This window comes from Neoarius graeffei, chromosome 21, assembly GCF_027579695.1.
Source record: "Neoarius graeffei isolate fNeoGra1 chromosome 21, fNeoGra1.pri, whole genome shotgun sequence".
Taxonomy (NCBI): Eukaryota; Metazoa; Chordata; class Actinopteri; order Siluriformes; family Ariidae; genus Neoarius; species Neoarius graeffei.
This window is the reverse complement of record NC_083589.1, coordinates 55432257-55451765: the sequence shown is the minus strand read 5'-3', so window position 1 is coordinate 55451765 and position 19509 is coordinate 55432257. Positions and strand designations below refer to the sequence as shown.

Genomic DNA, 19509 nt, shown 5'->3' with positions numbered 1-19509 from the left:
GAACTTGCACAATTGGTGACTGTCTAAATACTTTTTTTGCCCCACTGTAATTGCCCCAGGCATGAATGAGTGTGTGAATGTAACATTTCTGGCATGTCATTCAATACTAAATTCATTCATTATCCAAACCGAAGGACCAATCGGTCAGCTGGACCAATCCTAGGTGACATTCATTGGGCGAGAGGTGTGGTACACCCAGGACAGATCACGAATCTATCCAGAGAGACAGACAATCATTCACACTCATATTCACAGCTATGGCCAATTTAGCGCAGCCAAATCTGCATGTTGACTGTAGGAGGAAACCCACACAGACATGATGAGAACATGCAAACTCCACAGCAAAGAGGTTCAAACTATTATTATTTATTATGGCTGGGTTCTTGCCCAAACTGATAATCACATCATCATTTTTTATTTGGCTAATCAGACACAAGGTACACCACCACACTTCCTGGAGCAGTTGGAAGTTAGGTGCCTTGCTCAAGGGCACTTGAGCCAATCCTGCTGCTCCAAGGAATCAAATCAGTGACCTTTTGGCCTCAAAGCTGTTTCTCTAACCATTTGGCCGTGGCTTACCACTGCACCACCCCATTCTATACTAAATTAAAAAATTGTAATCAGTGGCAAATTTCTGTTGTGTAAGAGAAATAAAATGCTGTTATAGGAAAACCAGTATCACTGAGTCATGGATTATTTCAATTTTAAATAATCTGTGAGCTTTTGTCTTGCTGTAGAATCTTGAAATATAGTTCTCCTCTGTTTCACTTGTGAGGGTAATCAGACTTAAATGCTAGAAACTTACCTGTCACTAAAATCCATGCATACACCACAACATGGACATGGACAGATAATTTTACTTGACAAGACATCTTGGAATAAATTGGTTACAATCCATCCATCCATTATCTGTAGCCACTTATCCTGTTCTACAGGGTCACAGGCAAGCTGGAGCCTATCCCAGATGACTTTAGGTGAGAGACGGGGTACACCCTGGACAAGTTGTCAGGTTATCGCAGGGCTGACACATAGAGACAAACAACCATTCACAGTCAATTTAGAGCCACCAATTAGCCTAACCTGCATGTCTTTGGACTGTGGGAGAAACCAGAGCACCCGGAGGAAACCCACGTGGACACGGGGAGAACATGCAAACTCCACACAGAAAGGCCCTCGCCGGCCACTGGGCTCAAACCCAGGACCTTCTTGCTGTGAGGTGACAGTGCTAACCACTACACCACCGTGCCGCTTGGTCACAAGCTAGAACTAGTTTTAATAATCTCAGAATTGGTGTCTTGTATTCTTCTAATAGGAAATGCTAGATTGTTTCAAGTATATTTAAGATATTCTAACTTGTTAAGATATCATTTTTGCAGTGTAGAAGAAAACAAGACACCAACTCTGAGATTAGGGCGGCACGGTGGTGTAGTGGTTAGTGCTGTCGCCTCACAGCAAGAACGTCCGGGTTCGAGCCCCGTGGCCGGCGAGGGCCTTTCTGTGCGGAGTTTGCATGTTCTCCCCGTGTCCGTGTGGGTTTCCTCCGGGTGCTCCAGTTTCCCCCACAGTCCAAAGACATGCAGGTTAGGTTAACTGGTGACTCTAAATTGACCGCAGGTGTAAATGGTTGTCTATGTGTCAGCCCTGTGATGACCTGGCGACTTGTCCAGGGTGTACCCCGCCTTTCGCCCGTAGTTAGCTGGGATAGGCTCCAAGATGTCTCGTCAAGTAAAATTATCAGTCCATGCAGCAAGATCATTTCACTAGTATTAAGGAATTTTCTCCTCAAATTCAGTTTTCAGTTTTTTGCAGTGTACAAAAAGGGTTTTCTCAGGCTGCCACATTTTATTACAGTCTCAGGGATAGCAGCCTAAATTACTCATTGAGTCATCATAAAAGGAATCAGATAAAAGCAACACAATATCTGAGAGCAATATAAACCTAACTGTGCGGACTATCATAGATTTGAGAAGTGCTCTAATACTGCTGATTTCTCTGAGTATGAACCACTCATCACTCATCACTCACTGTTTGAAATGCTTAAATATGTGACCAGAACAGCAGAAGCTGTGACTCATCATAGACCTGTATCATCATCGACATCCTTTTGCTTGAATTAGTGTTTTGTTTTCTTTCAAACGAGGGGGTAATGCATTCAGACTTGTCATCAAGGTTTCAACATGTTTCCTTTATCAAAAACACTGTCATACAAGGCATGTAGTTAGGTTTTAAATTTCAACATAAACACCTTCCACATGGATAGAAACTGAGTACTGTATTTTTTTTTTTTTTTGGAAGGGTGTGTGTTTTCCATAGGCTTGCTCACAACTGTATTCGAGTGAAACTTCCTTGATCTTTCAACACCTTTTAAACCTCACATGACACATTATACAGACAATAATCAACATGGAGTTTGCTTTTTGTTTTCTAATTGCTTTAGAGTATCTTTCTCGTATTCGTGTCCTGGATGTCCATGACACTGCACCGTGTTTGTTTTCATCTCATCGGTTTATCGGCTAAACACAGGGATGTGATTTTTCTGTGAATTCGCGGAATTCCGCTTTTTTCACCTCAAAACTTGAAAAAAAAATGTTTCCTATTTTTCCCTCAAATCCACATTCGTATCCTATTCGTTCCGACTTTGTTTGAAAGATGGCAGCCTCGGATTTGCATCTTTACGCCTCGATCACGGAGGCTGCCATCTTTCAACTCTTTGTTTGAAGCGAGCGCATTCATTGGTTGTTACAGAGCGATGGGCCAATCATGTACCTCGTTTCATCTCATTGACGTAATTACGTCATTTACGCAATTACGTCATTGAGATGAAACGAGGTACGTGATTGGCCCATCGCTCTGTAACAACCAATGAACGCGCTTGTTAGATAGCTGTACGTAAGCTCGCTTCAAACAAAGAGTTGAAAGATGGCAGCCTCCGTGATCGAGCGTAAAGATGCAAATCGAGTTAAAGAAATTGACAGAATAGTGAAAAACAAGTCCCGCTGGGAATGGTTGGAGAAAGAGGTTGCTACAGACGTTGGACATGAGACTGTGAGACATTTGTTCAGCGATTTCGTTCTTTGGGGAGAGGGCAAAGGTCTCTGGCTGTCAAGTTTGGGGATACTGGGACCTCCCCTGCCCGAGCTACGAGCGTCCAAAGTCGGGCTGGAGCCCGGGATAGAAACGAAACCTAAGCAGAGCGCCGCGGGGCGAATTACGTCCCAAGGCGCGGGGCTAGCGGGCCCTGCCGCGCTGGTTCTTTGGGGTGTGTATGTGAGTGAGAGAGAGTGAGAGTGTGTGTGTGAGTGAGAGTGTGTGTGTGTGTGTGTGTGTGTGAGTGAGAGTGTGTGAGTGAGAGTGTGTGTGTGTGCGCGAGTGAGAGAGAGCGAGAGAGAGTGCGTGCGTGCGCGCGCGCGCGAGAGAGAGTGCATGCCCGTGCGAGTGAGAGAGAGAGTGAGCGAGAGTGTGTGTGTGTGTGTGTCAGAGTTGCATGTTGACCATTAAATTGGCTTGAATTTGTTAATCATGACAAGTTTTTTCTTGTGTGTTTTGCTTGCCATTTTAATACAATTTTTAAGTCAGAAAACCCCAAAACCCAGGAGCTTCGGGGGGCTTCCCCCCTTGTCCCCCCACCAGGGCGCTGCCCTGGACCAGCTGGGGGCCTGCGGCCCCCAGACCCCCGGCTAAAATTTTCAGATAATTTCACCAGCCCCAAATCACATCCCTGTAAACATCAAGCGATCAAGTCGAGTGCAGTTTCGTGGCAGTACAGGACTCGAACCATAGAGGTGGATGAACACAACACAGAAATGGCCAGGCTGTTTTGTTTCATTTCAATTCACTTCATTTCATCCAGGACAATGTGCCAGATTCATCCTCAAAGCCATGAGCAATAGATTTATAAATATGTCAACTTATTATTTGGGTACAATATTCTCTTCAAAGTATACATGGTCAGACTTTGTACTTCGAATTACTGAACTAAATTCAACAACAATTACATTAAAAAAAAAAAAAACATCAAAACTCCAAAGGAAGAGGTCCTTTTAGTTCCTAAATTGAGTGAGTGGGTGCCACACGCTGACCAGTCATCATAGTAGTTCATTGCTTTAACAATTCAACAGCTCTTACACGCTCAAGATCTGTTATACCCTGACGGATATTACATCCATACTGAGACTGCCAGCTGCATACTGGGTACTGTCAACCGTCCATGAAGCTGTGTATCATTCTGTGCTTGAGTGGGATGTGTTTGTGCATCTGAGAGAGACAGAGAGAGAGAGAGACAGAGAGAGAGAGAAAGCGAACAGCAGTGTTCTATGCAAATGGCTTATAAGAAAGTAGCACCCTCCACTTTGTGCAAATGTATCATCTGGATGAGAGGCAAGTGTGAGCCTCTTGGGTTACGTGGTAGGATTCTGGCGACAGATAGACGTGAAATTTATCTCGCGTTTAACATTATGATTAAATGGATCCGATTTCAGAACCACCACTGAACTGATCAATTACTTTGGTTATTGGAGAAAGATTGGATTGAATTTAAACCACATTACTGTGCTAAGTTTGGATGTCATCGAAGGCAGTGTTCGAGGCACCTTAGTCCCCAGATGTTTTCACAGCATTACAAGAAAAGCCTTTTTCCCTATTATCATAATTTGAACTCGAAAGCTCGTACAGCGGCTTGTTGGTTTTCATGGCTCTTGTAATTCAAAAAAGAAAAAAGAAAAAACAACTGCCTCTTCGACTCCTTGATAATGTAGTTGGTTAGTGATCGATATCACATGAGCATCTTTCTTTCTTTTGAAAAGTGTACAATCGTGTCAGTCCACGTGTGCATCATAAACACGATTAGCATGATTGTAAGCCCTTAAGTAGCATAAACTTTTCACTCAACCAAAGCCTGTTTTATAACAAAATTCCCGATTACACAAAAGAACAATCTATTAATCAAGTAATTTTACAAATCTGCATTAAATCATGACACCCATCCAGAACACAAAAAGGTAACAAAACTGCTACCTACTCCCCATAGTATTGAAGTATCTCTCTAATTGAAAATAAATACTCAATATACAATCTCACCTCACATTTATTCATAAATGACAAAAAAACTAATAAGCTGTATTTCAACTCATTTCCTAAGTTTACGAAAGGTTTTCTTTACTGCAAATATTTTCGATCTAAGAAATCACAAGGAATACTATGGGGGAGATAGTAACTATGATTGGGCTTATGTTCAATCTATTCATTCATATTTAACGTAACAAAGATAAAATATGATAAAATCAACACACACACAGGGCATAAGACGCATATCTCGTTTAACACTCATACATTCTGTTGTTTGAATATATACGCCCATATATCATATACATATAAAACTGACTGTATTCCTGAAAATACTCTTCTTTATCAAATTTGAATGGCGGCAGTACTATCTCAAGGCCACACTTGTATTATGAAAGGTTGTTTTAGGGTTAAAGGTGCATTATGCTGGATCGTTACACTGAACATCATCCTCAATCATTGAAACTTGATGCTGATCACTGATATTTTTAGCTTAATTAGCTTAGAACATTTTGCTATCCCTTGCCTTTATTTCTTTATTTTTTAATTTCTTTATCAAATGATTTCATTTATGCTACAAACAGATGAGTACGTACATTGTTACCAAAAAAAACACAGATTAAATGATAAATAATAGTGGAACCAGTTCAAACATCCACACAAAGATTAGCTCATATTATTATTATTATTATTATTATTATTAATTATGGCCTATTTGAAAAAGCAAACGTTTGCTTTGAGTTTGTATCCACATAGTGCACCTTTAAGGGGAGATTGTCACTTGTACACTTACAAGCCTCATCCAGTTTGTTGTTTTATGAAATTCTAAGTTTCCTGCAAGGCATTTTTGACTGAAAGACTGTGAATAAATATCATGAATTGTAAACCCTGGGCACATGGAAGCATTGGCTTTAAAAGGTCTATTTTTTTTTCTCCCAACAGTGAATTACTGAGATCCTTACTTTTTCTTTTTGTAATATAGCAGCCATGCCAGTCCAGCCCACTGACTCGATGGATCCCTTCCAGGGCACAGGGCCCATCAATCAACACAGTCTACAGACTATACGCCAATTGTGACTAAATAGCGTAAAGGTCTTACGTTTTGGAATTGTGCTTGGATGTGTATAATCAAGTGGATTAGTCATGAGGGAGGGTTTGTGTGAGGCTGAGGAATCGTTTAGCCAGCTTGGCTGCTGGCCTGCAAGTAATAGTGGTACAATTTGGCAAGGATTTTATTTAACTCTATTCTCTAGAATTTATTAAGCTCCTGAGCTCTCCAACAGCTGTTTGAGTGCACGCTCAATGTTCATCCGGTGCCCCACCCGTGTAACTCCCAATTCAGCTAAGTCGTCCTTGGTGAGCGCAGGTAGATGCGCACCTTCAATTTCATGCTCTAAGAAGCGGGCACGATGTTCCCCTAGTCCCACGCTCTCCAACCATTCGCCTACGTCATACTTGCTCCACAGTGCAAGAGGGCGCTGTCTGAAGGGCCGCAGGGCCAATAGTGGGGCGCCCAGGACCGGTGAGGGGCATGGGGAGGCACAGGGTGACGGGGAAGGGGAGCGGCTGCGGGCACGAGCACTGGCACTCCGCATGACAAAGCGCACCTCTTTGGGCTCCTGTGGGAGGCTCAGGCTGGAGGACTTGAGGATGGTATGGTGGTGATGGTGGTGGTGGTGGGGACCAAATGTACGCATTGGACCCAGAGGCTCACTTCGCTCTGGAGTGGCCCCCGGGCTGGGTGTCCTGCGGGTTACTGGGTAGCGACTTCCTGGGCGGATAGTGAAAGTTGTGCCATAGTTCCTTTGTGAGATGGTGTGGAGCTCGCCAAGGCTGCTGAAGAGTCTGATGGGGAGAAACAGGGGTTTGGGAGGGCAAGTTAAATAATGAAACCAAAACGCTCAAGTCAGTCACAATACAGGAAAAGACATTGCATTTGACAGTATAATATCTTTATAGGAAGACAGTATACAGTTAGTGCTGTAAGCAAAACAGTTAGTATGCAGCTCTATTTTTGGTTTTCCATTTAAAAACAAATTCTGAAATTAGATTGAAGCCAAAACCTACCTCAGGGGTTTACTGAAAGACCTACTTAACTGAAACTATACAGCATACAGTATATTCAATGCTTTAAGCTTAGAATTTTAAGCTTGGAATTAGTCAACTTATGGCTTTAATATACTTTAATAAAAGCCATGCATGATAATTGCGTCTATAAGTTATGATGCAGTAAGGAATTTTAGTGAAAATTAGTTGGACGAAGAGGTGTCTTTTACCCACAGAGCTAAAAACCTACGATTTACTCTCTTCTCCATTCTCTCCACATCTGCAAGGACATATAGAGACACATAAGTGTGTGTTATGTGCTTACGTGAGGTGTGTAAACGAAACCCGTATAACACTAACAGCTGTGTTCAGTGGTGGTGGGTGTTGCTCAAAAGTTTGAGAAGATTTTAGTGCGGTACATGCAAGTGTGTGAACCATTAGTTGAGACTCACAGAAGCTTCTTACCTGGCGCCACCCACTGGTGACCTTCTGCCAGGATCAAGTACTCCCATTGGTGGCTCCTCCCCTAGAGAATGCGTATCTTTACTTAGTAACTCTGCCCCCATTGCAGCAGGCCTACTATCATCAGCTATGCCCACTTGAGCCCTGGGCTCCTCCCCCCAGAGTTTAGAACGTCTTTGGAACAGGTAGCGTGGGCGGACAGGGCCTGTGCTGGGTGGGTGTGGAAGCAGCTCACTGTCTGACGACTGTTTAAGCAGTGGGTCCCTGAGATGGACGGGGCGGCCGCGGCCCACCCCGCAACGTGGCTTGCTGGCGTGGGCAGAGTCTGTGCTCTCTGATGACAAAGTGGACATGCTGGAGACTGTGGAAACAGTACTAGTAGTCTCCATGTGGGGGTCTTCGACACCAGAGTCTGCCGTGGAGTCACTTGCTTTGCCAGAGGAGATCTTTGCTATAGAAGGCCTTGGAGATGCCCCTGGAGAAATGCTGATGGTGACTTTGGGCGTTTCCTTTATTAGAAGGCCATTGGCAAAGGGTTGTGGGGGAGGGACAATGCCAATCTTTCGGAGCTCCTCCCTGGTTTCTTCATCACTAGATGAGAGAAGTGCAGGGGGCAAGGTGACTGTGTAGGGCTCTGCATCCTCCTCTGAGCTCATGGTCATGCTCCGCCCTGCCAGGTTTGAGAGGGTTGGGGCAGGTGAAGGCATGGAAGGTGGAACTACTGGTTGGCTGTGCTCTGTGTCAATCAATGCTGGTTGGACGATCTGCACGGTTGGTGGCACCATGGAGTCCTCCAAACTTCGCCCAGATACAGGACTGCCATTTGTCACCTGACTAGCAGTTTCTGTTGTGATGCTTAGAGGCTCTTCTCTCCAGGAATCAGAAGGTGAAGCCTCAAGAGCAGCAGGTGGTGTGACTCCTCCCTCTGTCTCTGGTCTCTCCACTGCTCTACCCTGAGTGGGTGATGGTGAGGGAGTGGGTGTGGGAGTGGGCGTAGTACGGCCACTGAGTGCACGCTCTCTTGCAGCCAAAGCAAGTGCTAATGGAGAGGAGGGGTCCAAAGGACGCCCGGTGAGAGGATGTATAAACGTGGAACCCCCTGGGGGCAGACCAGGAGAAAGCATGGGTGCTGGAGGTGGCAGCTCAGCCAGCTCATCCACTGAATGTGACTGGGATAGTAAGGGGGTGGTTTGAGGCTCAGTGGTGCTCCCTTCAACAGAAAGGAACACACTGGTCCTGCGACGAGCTCCTGGAGGTGTAATCCTAGCCCTCTCAGAGAGCACCTGCTGCTGGAACTGCTCTGCTCGACTGCTGTGAGGGATCCGAGATCCTCCTAGGGGAGAGGGATCCCTACCAGTACCAGCCTGGGCAGCTGTGCCCTCCTCAACCTGACCTTGTTTGACCAGTGGACTCTTCCTGCGCTGGGGTTTGGTAGGGGTATAGACTGCACTCAAACGGCCCACATTAGCATACGGGTTCTCCACAGGTTGGCCACGCCTACGACCACGCTCAGGAGGAGCTGCCCCAGAGGTAGGTGTCGCTGGCCTGGGAATGGGGGCGGGCTCCACTGGAAGGTGGGCGGTGTCCTGAAGAATAATCATAGAACGAGCCTTCCTCTGGCGGTCCGTCATGACAGGACCGTGGAGCTTGGGTTCTGCACCTGGCCGGAAGCTTGAACGGGTCTGATTGGCTGCACGTGTTGGAGGTGGAGGAGGCAAGAAAGATGGCGGAGGACCTGATTCCAGAAAGTATGGTGTTGGAGGGGGAGGAGGTGCAGTTTGTGGAGGGGGTGGGATACTGTCTTGTCGGAAGCTGTCAGTCATTGAGGAGCTTCTCGGAAAGCGGTGCTCCCCAATTAAAGCAGATATCCTTTCATCTTCTGGTGCACCTGAACAAAGTGAATTATGCTCATGAAGCATTAATACATTTCATGTGCAAAACAAGTTACTATAAGATGTTTGCAAGAAGGTTCATGATGTGATCATGTGCATGAGCGTCCACATATAATAACTACATTCATGATTTTACCAAATGATTTGGTTCTGGTCATCCCTTGCAGTTGCATGTGACTTTTATCCACACCAAGAGACACTCCAGGAGATATTTGCATCCCCTGCCTCTCCAAAAGAGACTACACACACACACACACACACACACACACACACACACACACACACAAAACAGCTTAAGTAAAATAGTTTATTAAGCATTACATTTATCAAGTATTATGTTTATCTGATCATTTGAAATAAATATGAACAATGTGCTATGTATATGTGTGTGTATTTTACACTAATCTCTGCCTGTGTGATGCGCCGGCTGGTTGGTCTCTGTTTCACAGTGGCTGCTCTGGAGTCTGCGTCTGAAGGCCGTTGTCTCATCACCACGACAGGCTCTTTTGGAGAACTCAGCATCTCATCCAACTTCTCTGTGAGGAACACATCCAAACACACACTCAAAAAAAAAGGAAAAATCCATGACACCCTTTATGAAACAACAACAACAGCAACACTCAATAATGCTTTATTCACAAAACACACATTTAAGCACAAACAGTTGCCATTGCAAGCCATATATACAGTCCAAAATAAGGAATACAAGGCCATACGCATGTAGGAAAATACACATTTGCTTTTTCACAATGTACACTGTACACATACAATTTAACACCACACAGTACACCACAGTAAATACCCCCACCACAATAAAACCCCCAGCACACTGAATCAATCTCATAATATTTCGTCTTACCTCCCCTTCTTCTCCTTGATGCTTGTAGGTAAGAAGCAGGGATGAATCAACATGAATCAATTCAAACTGAACATTGAAGCTAATAACTGATGCTTGGTTCACTTTTTTTGCACTGCCATATACACGCACTGGCCACTTTAATAGGGACTTGTTCTTGATTCTTTCTAAGATTCCTGTTCTTGGCTTCAGGAGTGGAACCCAATGTGTTCTTCTTCTGTTGCATGCTGAGATGCTTTTCTGCTCACCACGGTTGTAAAGAGTTGCTATGAGTTGCTATATCCTTCCTGGCAAAAAAGCTCGAACCAATCTGGCCATTTTCCTCTGACCTCTCTTACCAACGAGGCGGTTGTTTCCATCCACAGCACTGTCACTCACTCACTGTTTTTTGTTTTTTGCACCATTCTGTGTAGACTTGCCTGCGAAACCCCCAGGAGATCAGCAGTTTCTGAAATACTCAAATAAACCAGTCCACCTGGCTCAAACCAACACCCATGCCACAGTGAAAGAAAGTCACACTTTGAGATCACAGTTTTTCCCGTTCTGATATTTGAAGACGTGAACATTAACCGAAGCTCTTGATTTCTATCTGCATGATTTGATGCATTGTGCTGCTCCCAAGTGATCGGCTGATTAGAGAGCTGCATAAAACAGCAGGTGGATGTACGGGTGTTCCTAATAAAGTGGCCAGCGAGTGTATATACCTGTCTTGTTTAAAGTTTGACAAGAAGTAATCCCTTCTTCTAAAAAACATAATCATTGTTCAGCATAATGCATGAATCAAACCAAGTTGAAGTAAAGGCCTGGTCTCAAAATGAATTTGATGATTTTCGGTCCTGATCTTGACTCGGGGCGGCACGGTGGTGTAGTGGTTAGCGCTGTCGCCTCACAGCAAGAAGGTCCTGGGTTCGAGCCCCGGGGCCGGTGAGGGCCTTTCTGTGTGGAGTTTGCATGTTCTCCCCGTGTCCGCGTGGGTTTCCTCCGGGTGCTCTGGTTTCCCCCACAGTCCAAAGACATGCAGGTTAAGTTAACTGGTGACTCTAAATTGACCGTAGGTGTGAATGTGAGTGTGAATGGTTGTCTGTGTCTATGTGTCAGCCCTGTGATGACCTGGCGACTTGTCCAGGGTGTACCCCGCCTTTCGCCCATAGTCAGCTGGGATAGGCTCCAGCTTGCCTGCGACCCTGTAGAAGGATAAAGCGGCTAGAGATGAGATGAGATGAGATCTTGACTCGGTCTTGCTTTCATTTAGATTTGATCTTGATTTGGCCTTGACCCCTTAAGACTCTGTGTTGACTTGCTCTTGGCTAGTCCTGGTCTTGAACTTGTCTTAAACTTTATGAAGGTCATCATGACTACAGCTCTAAGATTATGAGCTATTTTGTGTAAAATTGTGACAAACAATGCTGATTAATTCATTTCAGTTCCAGATTGCAACACTAAAAATGTGTAGAAGTTCAGTAAGTTCAGGAGTGAATACTTATGCAAGGCACTGTGCGCAGACAGGAAGCAGAACTTATGTGGAGCTACGTGTTTCTCATTAAAATGCACAAAGGGATTTAGAGAACACTACTGTAGGGCCACAGCACAGCAAAGTTTAGTATTTTAGCACATCAATTAGCACACCTGATTCAACTCATCAGCTGTAAATATTCTTATTCTTCCTCATAATAATAATAATAATAATAATAACAGTAGTAGTAGCAGTAGTAGTAGTCGTAGTAGTAGTAATATTATTAGTAGTAGTAGTAGTAGTCGTAGGCCTAGCAGATATAATTAGGCTAGAATAGCTAAAGCCCAGAATGTAGGTATGTGACAAAAAATGAACTTGATGTATGTGTATCATAAATGTTACCAAGGGCTTGAATTAAACTTTAACATTCTGTTTAAATTTTCTTTCTGTGACAAATATTAACAAAGTTATGCCACTTTGAATGTTGATAATTCGGCTAAATTCGGTCAATTGTTCCACATAAAGGACAAATTTAAAAATGATCAGAGAAAGTGTGACTACTGTCCTCGAAAAATACCCTTCTAAATGTTATAACTTCTAAATCTTTTGACATAACAAAATAAAAGGAAGTACCAGGTCATTTACAGTCCATGAAAATGATGCCAACTAACTTATCAATTGATCACTAATTAATTAGTTAATCAAAACTAATTCATTAACAATTAAATTCTCAGCGCAAACCAAAAAATGGCCATAACTTCCATACTACTCGGATTTTTGAGCAAATTTTTTACCATTCAATAAATGATCTTTGTCAAAATCTTCAATTATTGTCTCATCATTTTTATAAATTTGATTGTAAGTAGTAAACAACATAAATTACCATAAAAACATAAATCTTGGGGCGGCACGGTGGTGTAGTGGTTAGCACTGTCGCCTCACAGCAAGAAGGTCCGGGTTCGAGCCCCGTGGCCGACGAGGGCCTTTCTGTGTGGAGTTTGCATGTTCTCCCCGTGTCCGTGTGGGTTTCCTCCGGGTGCTCCGGTTTCCCCCACAGTCCAAAGACATGCAGGTTAGGTTAACTGGTGACTCTAAATTGACCGTAGGTGTGAATGTGAGTGTGAATGGTTGTCTGTGTCTATGTGTCAGCCCTGTGATGACCTGGCGACTTGTCCAGGGTGTACCCCGCCTTTCGCCTGTAGTCAGCTGGGATAGGCTCCAGCTTGCCTGCGACCCTGTAGAACAGGATAAAGCGGCTAGAGATAATGAGATGAGATATATACACTAATTAGTTCAAATTGTCTTCTTCAAGTGCTTGGAGTTTTACGATTGATGCTAATGGTTATGATGAAAGGTTCAAGACTCATTCCTTAGGCCTGCCTGTGTGTGTGTGTGTGTGTGTGTGTGTGTGTGTGTGTGTGTGTGTGTGTGTTTTACCCATCTCTTCCAGCTCTGCAGTCATGCTTTTGGAGCGCAGGGTTAGACTCGTACTGGGGTCTCTCTTGGGTGGTGGAGGAGCTGAAGTGCCATCAAACAAAACAAGCAACATAAAGAGACACAGTTTAACACACCGGAGTGGGATTCTTATGGTCTTATGGTCGCATGTGTGGTGCTTTGTGATATTTGGATGCACACCCTTTTTGCGAACAACATCACCAGTGTCAGGTTTCCGAGTCACTGACACCACTTTCATCAGAAGACGACTCCCACCTTGCCGAATCAGAGAGACCACTTGCCGATGGCCCACTTTTACCACGCTGACCCCGTTCACCTGAGTCACAGGGAAGGGTGGTTTTATTGTAATATCTCTGACAAACTTATTTTCCAGGCTCAGGAAAAAAAAAAAAACACTTTTAGATCCAACAGTTCCTCACTTCAATCAGGAAGTCCCCAGTTCGTAGCCCCGCCCTCCATGCCACCCCATCCAGATCCACTGACTCCAGATATTGCAGTGCAGGAAACGCAGGAGTCGGAGTGAACTCTTCAATTGGAGTTTCCGCTAGTAGTAGTAGAGAACACACAAACACAGAGATACATAAGACACAATTGGCACATAACAGGCATCTGTGTGTAAATGTGTGTGTGTGGAGAGCTTATATTTATATTTACATTACCTTTAGCCCCTCGAAGAACAAAGCCAAATCCCTCACTGTCTCTCTTCTGCAGTGTGGCAGTTTTCTCTTCAATTACATAATCACTGAGGATACAGGTCAGTGGTAAGAATCATATGAATTTTACATCTTCTTACATTTCATGAGAAAACATAAATCAAGTGCATCTGACACGCTCCATTTCTCCATGAGATCAGGTTAGTTAGCGTCTATAAAATCCCTGAAATTGAGCACATGTTTAAGATTCTCATATCTCATCTCATCTCATCTCATTATCTCTAGCCGCTTTATCCTGTTCTACAGGGTCGCAGGCAAGCTGGAGCCTATCCCAGCTGACTACGGGCGAAAGGCGGGGTACACCCTGGACAAGTCGCCAGGTCATCACAGGGCTGACACATAGACACAGACAACCATTCACACTCACATTCACACCTACGCTCAATTTAGAGTCACCAGTTAACCTAACCTGCATGTCTTTGGACTGTGGGGGAAACCGGAGCACCCGGAGGAAACCCACGCGGACACGGGGAGAACATGCAAACTCCGCACAGAAAGGCCCTCGCCGGCCACGGGGCTCGAACCCGGACCTTCTTGCTGTGAGGTGACAGTGCTAACCACTACACCACCGTGCCGCCCCACTGATTCCACTGATTTTCATATTTATACACAATATAACATGCCCAACATTTAAAAAAGCACAATATCAAGCATGTGTACAGTGAATATGAATGTTCAAGCTTTATTAGCTGATATTTACCTCGCTCATGACGGAGTAAGTGGGGAGAGGTATTGTAATCAGTGCGGTTTGTTTATTTGTTTGTTTTTGTGCCTGCCTTTTAACAATCTAGCGTCTAGACGGTTACACCAATTGACTTCAAATTTTCAGGGTAGGCAGGCAATGGTCCGTAGATTACCTGATTAAATTTTGGGGGTAATCGGGTCAAGGTGAAGGTCAAGGTCACTGGAAAGGTCAACCTTTCAGTCAAAATAACATATTTTCCATCATAACTCAAAAACGGTCTTTACTATTATGAATCATACAGAAACTCCCATATGGGCTTTCATTTGGCATCATGATCTTTGAGCTTGAGTGACTTTGAAAGGTCAAACTCAAGGTCACAGATTTTCAGAGGGCTGTAACTTGAAAACGGTTGACAGCAGACAGATATTTACCATTATCAACTTCTAGGAAGGGTGGCACGGTGGTGTAGTGGTTAGCGCTGTCACCTCACAGCAAGAAGGTCCGGGTTCAAGCCCCGTGGCCGGCGAGGGCCTTTCTGTGCGGAGTTTGCATGTTCTCCCCGTGTCCGCGTGGGTTTCCTCCGGGTGCTCCGGTTTCCCCCACAGTCCAAAGACATGCAGGTTAGGTTAACTGGTGACTCTAAATTGACCGTAGGTGTGAATGTGAGTGTGAATGGTTGTCTGTGTCTATGTGTCAGCCCTGTGATGACCTGGCAACTTGTCCAGGGTGTACCCCGCCTTTCGCCCGTAGTCAGCTGGGATAGGCTCCAGCTCACCTGCGACCCTGTAGAACAGGATAAAGCGGCTAGAGATAATGAGATGAGATGAGAACTTCTAGGAAGTGCCATATGGGCTTTCATTTGGCACCATGATCTTTGACCTTGAGTGAGCTTGAAAGGTCAAACTGAAGGTCATGGGTTTTCAAAGGGCTATAACTTTAAAATGGTTCATGATAGCCAGATGTTTACCATTATCAACATATACAAAGTCCCATATGGGCTTTCAGTTGCCGCCATGACCTTTGGCCTTGAATGACTTTGAAATGCTAAACTCAAGGTCATGGATTTTCATAGGACTATAACCTGACAGCTGATGATTGAGAAATATTACCATTATCAACATATAGGTATGAAATCAGTGCTGGTGGGTGAGGTTTGTTTTGCCTGGCAGCACTTATCATGTTATAACTGTTTACAGGCTGCACTATAGTCGTCGTCGTCACTGCCAAACCCAATCTGGGCTTGAGGTGAACCATGTTTGGTTGACTTGGCCAGAATTGCAGCAGTAGGGTGGCCAGTTCCTTTCTGCACACTCACACATTCACACCTATCCCTGACTTGCAAGTGACATCAAAGCAAAATAGAAACCCGGATGTCGGCCATGTTGGTGGATGTACAAATGCGGGGGTCGAGCGACATTCCATACAAAACATAGTGCGTAACTCTGTTTTTCCATTGCTTTAAGCGTTCTTTTAGCGATGCCATATCTTCGTGCTGTATATGGTTGTGGTCACAATAGTACTCGTGACCATAGCATGTTCTGATTTTTTAGAATTCCGTCCGTGATTTGGAAAGAGGGCGAGGAAACTCTGAGGCTTAGTACGGAGAGGAGACGAGCGCGGCTGAACAACATCGGCAGGGCTGATCGAACAGAGACTAAAACCCAAACAGCTCATGTTTGCAGTGATCATTTTATCTCAGGTGAGATTCAAAAGCTTTCTCGATAATATCATGGAAGAATTTTATTTCGTGTTGCTTGAATTTTGCTATAAAATGAGCGTTCTTTCTTGTCATGGTCGGTCATTGTTATAATTTTAACACGTGTATTACCATTTTGCTTCTAGGAGCGCCAGAAAAATTGTACCTGAAATAAATTGAAATGTGATTTGTGAGCCATAAAACTAGAGATTTGTCAAAATTTCACACTTCGTCTGTTGTTTACACATAGAAGTAAACTAAATGCAAAAGAAGCCCTAACTTACCCTTGCAGGTACAATTGCTTTGTCATTGTTGACTGGTTTAATGAATAAGGTATTTACCCATCCAGAAACAAAGTAGTTAGAGGCTTCCATGGACTTATAAGCCTTCATTTGAGATTTGTCAACCCACAAAGTCTGCTAAACCAGATAGAACGTGATATCTGGGTACTCGATGGTCAATAGAAGCGTCTTATCTTCAGAAAAGCCTGACTTTTTTTAAATAACATGGGTCAAAACTACACATATCTATATTCCCTTTGTATCGACTCTTCGCTCGACCGTTCAAATCGTGGTAATACTGAGAAAATTCAGCATTGTTTACAGACACGCTTTCAGCGGCTGCCGTCCTAGTGGCTTTGTATATCCACCATCATGGCGGACGCTCATGACGTAGCATGTTTTGATCACGTGGTTGCAAGTCATCTATGGGCAATTTAGAGTAGCCAGTTAAAGGGCTGATGACACGAACATGACTCTATGCAATTTCTTAAATAAACTATACAACATGGCAAACATGTTAGATTTCTGTTATAATTACGTGAAAAGAAGCTGTTGTTATGCGAATATCCAACTTTTAATTGCACAGCGCAAGAAAACTGGGTCCGTGGCTCGCGGCCATGTTGTGACGTCAGCGGAAGAACACGCTGCGGTTCACTGGCTGTTCTACTCTGGTTCTACTCAATGGAAATGGCGCATGAAAACACCGGTGAACTCTCTAGTGCTAGCTCTTCCTCTTCTGGGAGTCTAGAATTGTGTTGATCTCTTCTGAATAGAATCTATGATAGCCTACCCTCTTTACCCTTTGCCTCTCGTTGCTAGGCGGCAGTTACATGAAAGCCGCAAGCTTTCACAAGCAAATACATGACTGATATCACGCCGACTTTATGATTACATTTATGATTATCATGTAGAATCTATAGCTCTACGTACCTTTATCTTATGTCGTTTCACAACACATGCTCTGACAGGAGGACTGTCTTTGGATCCGGCATAGCTACTAGTAGACCCCCTCCGGAATACTGGCAGTGTTGCCAGATTGGGAGGTTTCCCGCCCAGTTGGGTGGTTTCAAGTGCATTTTGGTGGGTTTTGAACATATTTTGGGCTGTATCTGGCAACAGATACTGCTGACGTTTTCCAGCCCAAAGTATGTTCAAAACCCACCAAAATGCACTTGAAACCGCCCAACTGGGCGGGAAACCTCCCAATCTGGCAACACTGTGTAGGCACTGCTGATGGTAGCAGCACACGTTTGTGCTGAACTGAACACCCAAGAGATTCTTTTAAGCTGGGAAGGGTGTCAAAACAATCCAAATCGAAGTGTTCAGAGCACAGGACAGATGTTGGTGAGGGCTCCCACTTGTCACGTGTGCGCCTGACTTGCTTCACCCACTTCGCATGCAGCTCGGGATCTCTGGGAAACTTGAATAAACTTACCCCATCCTTGTGGGTTTTGGAGCAAAAGCCGGCAACACAACATGAAGGCATAATAACTATAACTATAACTATATATATATATATATATAATGTATAATAATGTATAATAAAAATACTAATAATGATAAACTGAACACCTGCCGCATCAACAACAAACTGGTAAGTTAGGAGGAAGGTTCTTTTGCTGACGTCATATAGCTCCTCCTCCTCTGTCGTCTCCTGGGTGCTGCAGCCCCGTCAAATTTGCCCAAATAGCCGCGTTTTTTATCATAACTTGTAAAATAGGCACCTTCGTGAATTAATATATGGATCATCAGGAATTACTTTTTATGTTATAAAACATCGCCAAAGATGTCAAAAACGTGTCATCAGCACTTTAACCTAACTGCATGTCTTTGGACTGTGGAGGAAACCGGAGCCCGTGGAGGAAACCCACACAGACATGGGGAGAACATGCAAACTCCTGCACTATAGGACATGCTCCAAACCAAAATACAGAAGAGGGAGAAGTGGAACAGAAGAGTGTGTACCTGTAGGAGGTATAATTATCATAGGAGCCAACGGTGTAATGCCTAAAAAGCCTCTTGGTGCGATCTTCTCTTGTTTCTGTAAAACAAACAACATACTGAATACTAAATCATGAGATGTGTACATGTTAAACAATTAATGCACAAATCCAATCACATGCACTGTATGTGTAGTGGTGTGGGAAAATCCATTGGATGGCTGTCACTGGAGCTAAATTCTGCCAAACAAATGATGAAAAAATGATGAAAAATCAGCTTTAGACCAAAATATTTTTTTCCTATGTGCTTCGGCAGTTTTACTTTACAAAATAGAAAGGTTTTTATTTTCAAACCTTTTTTCAAAGATCAACTTAGGAGCCAGTCGAATGAACAAACACGGCTGTAGAAATGCTCTAAAGATAGTATTTACGGTCATATTTATTATTTTTAAATCAATATATAACCGTTGCTTTTAGATAATCAGTCTATCAGTGTGTCTTTCAGTAGAATTGTGATTAACCCTTTAGATGTGATTTTTTTTCTTGTTTCACATTTGGAATTAACCGGATTTCTAAAGAACCTCTGGTCGCGGAACGTACAAAATTTCATCATGTGAGCACCATGTTTCATCACACATTTTTGTGGCTATTGCCTCATAGAGGCGAAGCGGGGAAGTAGCCACTATGCCAGCGTGTTGTCAGAATGTAAGAATGAGTGTAAAAATAGAGAAACTTCGTAACCAATCAACACTTATCCTGATCAAGTTCGATTACCCGTTCTACTTCTTGATAAACTTCGGAACCAATCAGAACCAGAAACGGAATAAGAGAAACCTCGTTATAACTTCACAGTATCGGAAGATAATCGGCAGATAAAAAGATAAATGAAATTCACCTCGTGGTTCGCCAAGGCTACTGATTCGATATCCAGTAAGTGGTGTTTATTTTAAGAAAACTGACCTTTTGATT

The 19509-nt window shown here is 43.8% G+C and overlaps 1 protein-coding gene across 8 annotated transcripts in view; it reads right to left on the bottom strand.

The window, feature by feature from the left end:
* Positions 1 to 2845: 2845 nt before the first annotated feature.
* Positions 2846 to 19509, bottom strand: part of shank3b (SH3 and multiple ankyrin repeat domains 3b) — a 96933-nt gene continuing 80269 nt past the window's right edge. For 4 of the 8 annotated variants that reach the window (XM_060903372.1, XM_060903370.1, XM_060903373.1 and 1 more), the window contains 10 exons: positions 18566 to 18641; positions 13885 to 13967; positions 13645 to 13769; positions 13406 to 13541; positions 13208 to 13288; positions 9861 to 9997; positions 9598 to 9700; positions 7573 to 9457; positions 7358 to 7387; positions 2846 to 6906 (listed from right to left, as the gene is read on the bottom strand). In XM_060903372.1, the coding sequence (XP_060759355.1) occupies positions 6321 to 6906; positions 7358 to 7387; positions 7573 to 9457; positions 9598 to 9700; positions 9861 to 9997; positions 13208 to 13288; positions 13406 to 13541; positions 13645 to 13769; positions 13885 to 13967; positions 18566 to 18641 (3242 nt within the window). In that variant the 3' untranslated portion in view covers positions 2846 to 6320. Of the gene's footprint in view, positions 6907 to 7337; positions 7388 to 7572; positions 9458 to 9597; positions 9701 to 9860; positions 9998 to 13207; positions 13289 to 13405; positions 13542 to 13644; positions 13770 to 13884; positions 13968 to 18565; positions 18642 to 19509 lie in introns of all 8 variants that reach the window. The other 4 variants (XM_060903374.1, XM_060903378.1, XM_060903375.1 and 1 more) reach the window with 3 other exon arrangements.